The sequence below is a fragment of the Castanea sativa genome, chromosome 6, assembly GCF_040712315.1.
Source record: "Castanea sativa cultivar Marrone di Chiusa Pesio chromosome 6, ASM4071231v1".
Classification (NCBI taxonomy): Eukaryota; Viridiplantae; Streptophyta; class Magnoliopsida; order Fagales; family Fagaceae; genus Castanea; species Castanea sativa.
This window is the reverse complement of record NC_134018.1, coordinates 5,105,001-5,115,196: the sequence shown is the minus strand read 5'-3', so window position 1 is coordinate 5,115,196 and position 10,196 is coordinate 5,105,001. Positions and strand designations below refer to the sequence as shown.

Genomic DNA, 10,196 nt, shown 5'->3' with positions numbered 1-10,196 from the left:
TTTAATGAATGTGTTGCTAATTAATAGTTTATATAATGTTTTTTATCTATCTATTTAGAGTAAGAAATTTTCTTAAGGACTAATTAATAGTTTATATATATTTTTTCATTATTTATTTAAAGGAAGTTTTTTTTTTTTTTTAAGGGCTTGGTACTTCACATTCAAATCTAAGGACAAAATGGAAAAAACAAATAATTCATTTAAGATTCTTGGGAATACACCAAACATTATCATCTCACATTCCTGGGAATCTCCTAATGAAACCAAACATAGGAATAGCTACATTCCTAGGAATCACATTCCTAGGAATCTGGATGCCAGGAGTAATGTGGATTCCCCGTACCAAACGCCACATAAGAGTACTTTGTCCACCACAAAGGATTAAAAAATAAACAAAAATGATTAAAGTCTCATAGTTTAACATCTAAATTGAGCACTATAAAAATCATGTTATCAAATTACAATAACTATCAAATTAAATTATCCAAATCATAATATGTAGTAAGATAATATTATATTTTTATATTTAATCCTTTATAACGCAATAGGATAACATTTAACAATCAAAGAGAGAGAAAAAAAACACAACAATTAAAATAAACAAAACTGAATCGTATTAACCTAAAGTAGATTAAAGGATATAAAAAATTATCAACCTAAAGCGAACATGCAAGAAAAATAAAAAAATAAAAATCCACCCAAAAATTGAGAGAGAGAGAGAGAGAACCTTTTTTTTGTAAGGGAAAACTATGCATAAAATGAAATAGATAGTAGCAAATTTATAGTAAGAGGGTGTAAATAAGGAGAGACAAAAATAGAGGAAGATGAAGGGAAAAATGAAGAATGATATTAATGTAGATGGTAGTGGGGAGATAAGAAGGTGAGGGAAGGAGAAAGGTTGGAGAAGTAGTGGGGAGATGAAAAGGTATGGAAGGGAGAAAGGTTGGAGAAGTATAAATATGAAATAAAAAATATATATATTAAAATAATTATAAGAAAATGGAAAGAAAAAAATAATGACGTAGATGTTGACATGGCTCAATGTGAGCGCAACAGCATTAAACGCTACGTTTCAGCTTTTAGTAATATATAGATATAGATTTATTTGTTTGTTGCTATCTTTTGTCTCTTATCACAACGTTTTTCTAGTTGTTAACTATGCTAATTAATTATTCTTTATGATAATAAATTTTAAAAATTATTGATGTCAAACCTTTTTTTTTTTTTTTTTGAGCAAAAGGTAAGCAAAATTTAATTAAGGAAAAAAAGAACTAACAAAACTAAGACAAATCCGATTGGAATACATTATCCAAATCACTAGGTAAATCTTCTACCCAAACATCAGTATCTGTAGCTAAAGCTGCTCGCCTAGCAAGACTATGAGCTAATCGATTCTCATTCCGTCAAACATGTTGAAACTGACACCATCGCAAAAAACTACCCAACCTCTTAGTCTCCTCAATAATATGACCGAAGAAAGTAAAGCAACGATTTGAATCCTATAAAGCCTGAATGACACGAAGACAATCACCTTCAATCTGCACATCAAAGAAACTCAACTCCCGAGCAAACTCAACTGCCCTTTTCCCTGCCAAAGGCTCTGCCATTTCCACCGATTGCACCAATGCCACGTTCTGACTCAAAGCAGCCTAGACATGGCCTTCACAGTCCCTACAATATATGTTTATTGCTGTTTTTTAGTCTCTTATAGTGCTTGGTAGGTGAACCTCATGGACCAATAATGTAATTTTGTCATTTTTTTTTAATAAATCTAATGAATTTAAAACTCTATTAAAATAATAATATGTGACTAATTGAACAATATAAATGGCTACCCATGACCAATACGTTGGGAACCCACTTGTAATGCGTGAGGATTGGTGATCCATGTACATGAAAGAAACTGGTGCATGTTCCCTATAATAGGTAGCTTCCATGGCTCTGAGGGTAGAGAGCTATCTAATTGACTTTCATTTATTAATTGTAATGTTCATTTGATGAAGTAATTTTTAATTCGAACTATAGTATATGTTGTTATAAGTTCCATTTATATAAGAGTACAATAATTTTGTTGGGAAAATGTTTCAATGGAAAATATTTTTTACAAAGATGATTTGTTTTCTATAATTGGATTGAGACTGAGAAAAAAAAATTTCTAGTATTTTTTGTTGCATAAAAATCCCACAATAATGGTTGTGTAGTGGAGGACAGTTTTAAGGGGGAGAGCATAGGGTGTGGAGGGGTATAAGAATGACGGTGGTGCTGGTGACAGAATGGCTAAGTTGAGGGGGAAATTAGGAAAGAGTGGTGGAGGAGTAAAATAATGATGAAAAAGAAATTAATTATTCTTTTTCAATTCCCTGCTATAAACCTGGTCCCCAAAATCCAAAATAAAAAAAATAAAAATAAAAAACTTGCTTATTAGTTGTGACGTTTTGCACCAAGATCGTGATGTCCTTACATAGCTTTAATCCTAAATATAATTGAATAAAAATAATTTGGCTTGATGTCTTAGTTGCATTATAAAAAGATAAAAATTACTTGATCCTAATAATTACATTACATGGCTTTCTTCCTAAATATAATCTAACAAAAATTACTTGGCTTGATGTCCTAGTTACATTATAAAAAATAAAAATTAAGTATGATAAGACCTAGTCTATATATAAACCAAAGATCTTAGTTTGGATGTTAAGTTCAAAAATGAGAAGGTGTTACATACCCACCTCATGCAGTGAGCCGATTTTCTAGATTATGACAGTCATAATCATGTCATATCACTCGTTCATCATAAACAAGCATGTTTTTGAACCAATGAGAACAATCAAACCTGATCAAAACCTCAAAAGAATAAGAAATGCTTACTACCTACATAAACGAAGGTTTATGATCAATTTGGGTTTGGTTGATGATTTCTAATACAACAACTTTTGGAGCAATTTGGAAAGAGTTTCTATAGGTTTTACAGTTTCCAAGCTAGTGAGATTTAGAGATTCTATTGCAACTAAAGGATTAGTCGAATTCCGAATAAAGGAATACCAACACAACTTTAGACCGTGCTTTAAAGCTTCTGTAGAGCACTGGAGAAAATGGTGTGCTTTAAACTATGAACACAAACCCACCCCCCCCCCCCCCCCTTCCCATAGAGAAATGAGAAGCCTTGTGATGAGCTTTGGATGAGTTTGGGACTTTCCAAGCTAATAATTTTGGAGATGGGGCTTAAGAACTAATCAGGATAAGAATTGGAATGAGTCAATGCAGATATTTGGATGAAATGTCAGGGCTTGGAATACCCAATTTTGAGCCAACTTAATGGGCCAAAGCAAAATTCAGGATTTGTGATTCCTGATCAATTGAGAGTCAGTTGAGGCATGGCTCAATTGATTGAGAGAATGTCGAGCTATGTGTCGAGAAGACAAGAGATTCAATGTACTTGCGCTGATTCTGGGACTTTGTCTTATACTTGGATTACAACTCTAAAACACACGAGAGTTACATTCATTCTCGGTTTGCCAACACAGCAACATTTAACAATTATAGAACTAATAATAGTATAGCAGAAAGCATGCCCTTAGTATTGGCCATCACAAGAGCTTCACGAAAGCAAGACATATTGCAGTGTTTTTGTCCCTTAAAAGACAAGCCATTGCACCCTGCCGTTTGTCCGGCCCCCAGGGGCATAGCCAGGAATAATTATTTGGGAGGGCCGGGTTGTAATGGAGATATACTAAATATAATTTATAAGTCTATTGAATACAAAATTATCAACTTTCATATATTATCATATTCTTGTACGTTAATGAACATGAAAAACTATCTAGTTCAATGTAGACATACAAAAAAGAACATTCACATCAAATCATGCCTGACGACAATCATTAGGCATTGAAGTATCAACATTTGTTTCTACAAATATCCTAAGTTCTAAATGACTAATATCTTTTTTCTTAAAGAATGCATCATTATTTGGTACCTAATTTCAATCCAAAAAAAAATCAATTTAAAAAATGATAAACTAACTTGGAAGAGAGATATAATAAATTATCATATAAAATTCATTCTTACATGAATTATAATATAAATACACCTTTAGTTAAGTAATAAACTTTTAGGATAAAAAAAATTAAATAAACAAATCACTCAAAAGTATAAACAAATCACTCAAAAGTATAAGCAAAGTAACAAACAACATAAACAAAATACACAAACTCACGGCCCTCACCCCAATTGCCTTCCATAAATTTTTTTTTTTTTTCATTTATATTTTACTTACTTTACTACTCAATTACACAAAGCAAGCCCCACCCTGCCCCCACTGAAGAGACAAACAACACTAAAGCCAAAAGTCATAGAGATAGAGCCAGTGGAGTCAGTGGGTCAAGAATAAAAAATACAATAACAATAAATACAAAAAGACAAAGTTAAATAAGCATAAATTGCTTTGCTGGCAAAAGAATATCACATATTCACATACACATATTTGATATTTCTATTCTACTCTTCACTTCAGTATTTAGTTCAGTTGTAGAGAAAAAAAAAGAGAAGTGAGATGAGAATGAGATACCTTGAGGAATTGAGATTGAGACGAGGGCTTAAGGTTGAGGTGATGAACAGGTCAGCGGGCTAGTGGAGTTTGCAGTGTCAAGGCAAGCAAGTGAGGACTGAGGAGATTGTTTCTAAGGGCATGACACTATGGAGGCGGGAATTGAGAACAAAAGGGAAAAAATCAAGGCAGCGTGACAATCAGATTGTTTTCTCCTTTTTCTAACGGTGATGATTGAATTTTAAGATGCCTTTGTTTTGTTTGATTAGGCATTTTAGATTTGGGGTTGGGCTGGGTTGGGCTGGAAGTGTGTTTAGTTTAAAGGAGAAAATTTTTGTTTTATTAGGAATTTGGGGCTGGATGTGGGCCAAAGTTTTTCTTTTATTTTAAGTTGAATTGGACTAGAACTCCAGCTAGAAGAATGGTTGAAATAATTGGGGGGCCGGATATTTATTTTTGGGGGGGGCCATGTCAATTTTTTACATACTCTAATGGAAATTTGAAATATTTTAGGGGGGCCAAGGAGCCAAGTGGCTCCGCCGCTGCCGGCCCCTATTCTGTACTAGCACATAAACCTTGAACCACTTCATTTAACCCTATCAGATCTTCTATCATCGATAAGGATGATTAACTGTCACCCATTAAATCCCAAAGATTGTTTTCCTTAGCTCTTTCTTCCTGGTAGCAACCAGGTCGCCTATATCAGCTGCGTTACCGCAAAGAGAGATCAGATTATTGCTGTACAATAAGACATTCAAAGCATTAACCTATTCTCCTTCCATAGCAACTTAGTTCCTAAACATTCCAAAGAATCACTACATTCACTACAAAGACAGCTGAAAAATTGGTGAAGCTCTTGTTCACAATGGTCACTAAAGCAATCCATGATGAATGGAGCATGAAATAACCAGACCGCATGAGCTAAACTGCACTTGATGAAGATATGATTCAAGGTTTACTCTTTTAAGGAGCAAAGGAGACATTAGGTATCAACACTTATATGCCTCTTGGCTAATTCATTTCTAACTGGCAAGGCATTGTAGGGCAATTTCCAAATGAAAATAATGTTTGTTAAGGCAACTGCAATTTCAAAACTTTGATTTTAGTATTTCCAGTTATCACTGCATCACAAGTTTTGGAGGTTGACAGCCATTAAGAGTTTAAAGCCAGTAGCCCTTCTTATCTTCATCATTGACAAATTTCAAATGAGGAAAAACAAGTTCTGAATTCCATGAATCATACGCCCTTTTTACTAGTTCTGAATTCAATTTGAAGTTCCTCCTATCAGTTAAATCTGCCACGACCTTCGGGATTGTTGGCAAAACAGATTATGGTTTGAGGACCGGAGGTATAGATCTTTCAAGTTTCATCTCCTACTCTCCATCCTGCTTCTGTTAAGATTGTATTCCTACTAGATATGATGCTTATTTCCAAGTCTAAGAAGCACTGTTGGAGACTTTAAAATCAAAAAGAGAAGCATGCTTTGACATATTAGAGCTTAAAGAGTTTTGAAAAAATGGGGAGAAAAGGCAACATGCCAAAAATATTTGGCCACGTGTACTTTTTTCGAAAGATAATTCTGCATGAGTCCAATCCCACCAACCTTTTAGGGTGGCAGGGTTTATTCCAGCAGGAAAAATTGGATATTCTTTGCCTTTGTTGTCTCATGACCCCACCAGAAATCGCACTCTAAGAAGTTTTAAATTGGTTTTATGTAAGTTGACATAGACAATGGGAGCTAGTAAAAATATCAAGAGCACAGAGTTCTTGATCCTGTAAGCTGAACAGGTGTCTGCAGTGAATTATAAATTCTTCTGGTTTGCAGAATTGGTTTAGTGGCTTTTAGTGCTGTTAATAGTTAAGAAAATTGTATTCTCCTCTGGTTTTGTTGTTTGCAGCTTGTATTTTGCTGCTTGTGAATCAGGTATTGCAGTACTAACTGTACATATTTTTATCTCTTGTGAATAAAACTTATTCATCCAAATAAATATTCATGTGAACTACAATGCAGAAATAGGAACCTTCTTAGTAACATATACGGGAAAAGATATGTTATTGTAATTTCTGAAGTTGGTCAATGTTGAATAAACATCATCTTCCTTGAGGTCTCAATTTAAAGGCATGGGATGATAAGGAATTGGAATTAAGTACAGATCATTTTTTCTTCTAACTGTTGCACCAAAATTCTCAGTCATGTCTAGATCTTCATGCTTTGTTTTTGTGGGGAGTTTCCAATCAAAATGATAAAGCAACTGTGCAAGCGGAAGCTCAACATTTGGTGTAGCAAAGGTAATGCCAGGGCATATCCTTCTTCCAGCACCAAATGGGATAAACTCAAAATTAACACCCTTGTAATCAACAGAACTATCAAGGAATCTCTCTGGGTAAAAGCTCTCTGCTTCAGTCCAGTAGCTGGGATCTCTTCCAATTGCCCATGCATTCACAATGACTTGGGTTGTGACAGGTATTGCATAACCATTGATCTCACAACTCTCTCCACATTCTCTAGGAAGTAACAAGGGAAGAGGAGGGTGTAATCTTAGAGTTTCTTTGATAACTGCCTTTAAGAATATCAATTTTTGGAGACCTGTTTCATCAACATTTCCTTTTCTACCAAAAACTTGGCGCACTTCTGCTTGTGCCTTTTCCATCACACTCGGGCTTTTCAACATTTCTGACATTGCCCATTCTACAGTTGTTGATGATGTCTCACTACCGGCAATGAAAATGTCCTGAAATTAGAAATTCATGAGTTAGATAATCTAACTTTTTTTTGTACATATAGCAAAAGGGATTATAGAAGAGAACAGGTAGCCCTTTGTTGGTTTACTTCTGGCAGACAATAACTTGGGGAGCATATCTGCATATTGCTTTGTGAGAACAAGAAAACATGAGAAAATATTTTTACATAAAGTAGACAAGATTTCTTGTTCACATAGTATGTTGCACGAATAAAAATACGAACCAAGATAACCGCTTTAATATTGTTGGATGTTAAAGGAAACTCAAGATCACCATGCCCTCGAAGATTCAGTAGAACATCAACCAGATCATCTGCTTTTCCCTTGCCAGTCTTTGTCATTGCCTCCCTAACTTTGTGCTCATTGACAATGTTCTCTAGTATTTTATCCATTTTTTGATGAATTTTCTCTAGTTTAGGCCTCAATCCACTGACTACATGAAGAAATTTAAGGGAAGGGAACACATCTGAAACACTGAAGCCTCCTGCCACCTCTAAATTTTCCTTAACTAGTGTTATAAATGCTTCTTGGTCTTTGCATTTCTTGCCAAAGGCTGCCGTTGCAGTGATTCCAAATGTCAAGGAAAAAATTTTCTCACTGAGGTCGATTGGTAATCCAGCATTTGAAGAGAGAAAACAAATCAACTTGGATACCTCTTCTTCCCTGATAGATTGAAATGATTGTACGCGTTTAGAATTTAGCAGCTCCGTTATGCAAATTTTCCGCAGGTGTCTCCAGTAATCTCCATACGGTGCAAAAACAATGCCTGTAGAACCATAAGAGATGATATCTGGAGCAAGGAGATGAGGCCTGCTAGAAAAGAGAATGTCATGGGTTTTCATGACCTCTTTGGCAGTTTCTGCTGAAGAAACAACAACATTGGGAACTTCACCAAGTTGTAGGTGCATCAAGGGTCCATACATCTTGGCCAAGTCTGTCAGGGAGTGATGGGGTAGAGAGCCAATTAAATGGAGCATGTTTCCAATGATAGGTAGCTTCGTTGGCCCCGGGGGTAGCTTTGGTTTCAAGTTGTTGGTTTTGTATGTCTTCACTACTTTCAGAAACATGAAGACAAGAACGAAGAAAGTGATGAGGACAGGAAAGGAGGGGGCTTGGAGCTCCATGAAGAAAATGGAGTAGTATTTTTCTTTTGAGAAAGAAAATGGAGAAGTTAGAGAAAGTGTAACGAGTTTAACATTGAAACTGAATGCACTTTATGTAAGTTCTTAGGCATCTTGATTTGCCTCGGAGCATGTATCATGGGAGATTCTCTTTCGGCTGGAAGTACTGTATTCAACTGGCATGATATCGAATCATGGTTCTAATACGAAGAACTTAGGTTGATAAAAGTCCAAAATGGCTTACTATTGATTAATTTAACTCAAAGGTTCGTTAGAAATGATTAAAAGACAAAAATTGGTATAAGCCACATCTAGAAATTGGTATCACATATAGTCAGATTCTATGTACATAGAGTCTTTTGTTACTTTGTTTTTACTGGATGTCGTAGGTTTCTCTGTTTCCTTCTTTTTTTTTCTTTTTCTTTTTTTTGATGGGAAACTTTCAACTTCATTAATACCTCAAACCAACAATAACATCATGGAGAAGAGCTTGTTCAAGAAAACAAGGAGTCTCCTCAATCCATACAGAGAAATCAACAATGCTAAAAGCATGTTTGGCTAATAAGTGAGCCGGCCTATTGCCTTGCCTCCCTACATGTGAGAAAGCTACCTTCCTAGCCTCAAGTTATGCAGACAGTGAGCCGTACACCAGGGCAGCCACTGCCGTAGGTGGGGGGGATAGTTCCTTCAGGGCGTTGACAAGGATTTGAGAATAGGATTCGAGCACAAAATCTTGGATGGACAAATCTTTGGCAAACTGCAGACCACATTCTATGGCCTTAGTTTCTCTGTTTCCTTGTTCGCTGCAATGTTGTGTATGGTCTGATAACTTCATCTGTCTTTTAATATATATCCTTTTATTAAGGGAAGGGGGGGCCATCCCATGTTGCATAATAACACATTCTTCGAGATAAATATACGCTGAATAAGTTCATAAGAAACAATAAATTTCATGTGAACATTTCTCTTGAATCCACCCAGTGTAGTTTTGCTTTGTATGGCTTCTCTGTCTTTGGCAATTATGAATTATAAACAAAGTTGGGAAACAGGGCGGCCCAAGGCCCCCAAATATGGGGCAGTAAATTTTTTTTTTTTTTATTAAAGAAAAAATATGAGTTAGATGTACATTTTTTTCCCAAAGTATAAAACATTAGAGTTATAGTAATATATTACAAGTCCTAATCACATATGTCACTAATCACATAAAATAATTCAATATTCATTTATTCATTTATTCTTTTGTTGAGGTGTCACTTTATTGCCACATCAGTTTATAAGCTTTTTGTAATAAAATTTATAGTAAATTCAGCATTTTCTTCTCCAAAAAAAATATATGAATTAATAGAAATGCAGCCTAATATCCATTAAGTGAATGAAAAATGCTAAAACTAATACAAATTTTACAACAAAAAACTTATAAACTGATGTGATAGTAATATGATCGGTGTCACTTAAACAGTATAATTAAGGAATGTTTGAAAAACTTTTTTTTTTTTTTTAATTGGTGATATGCTACTCTTGTACTGTTGATGGAGAGAGCAGCTGCAATGGCATGCTGTGATGGAAACTGCAGGAATTACAAAGAAGGCAATTGGAAGTGATCTTGTTGACTATAAAGTATTTCTCCCTTGAATGACCCTCCATGCTTGCCAAGAGTCTCAAAGGCAGGAAAAAAATAATTGGACTTTCTAAGGAAATCAACTTTTTCTGATATGTTTAAGAATGAAAATATCGGAATCATTGACATTCCTCAAAATCATTTGGTGTCATTCCTAATTCATTAGCATAAGC

The 10,196-nt window shown here is 34.9% G+C and overlaps 1 protein-coding gene across 1 annotated transcript; it reads right to left on the bottom strand.

The window, feature by feature from the left end:
- Nucleotides 1–6,651: 6,651 nt before the first annotated feature.
- On the bottom strand, nucleotides 6,652–8,408 carry LOC142639323 (premnaspirodiene oxygenase-like). Its single transcript, XM_075813524.1, has 2 exons — nucleotides 7,509–8,408; nucleotides 6,652–7,275 (listed from the first exon to the last, which is right to left on the bottom strand). Exons 1-2 carry the CDS (start codon nucleotides 8,406–8,408, stop codon nucleotides 6,652–6,654), a joined length of 1,524 nt encoding a protein of 507 aa, XP_075669639.1.
- Nucleotides 8,409–10,196: the final 1,788 nt, after the last annotated feature.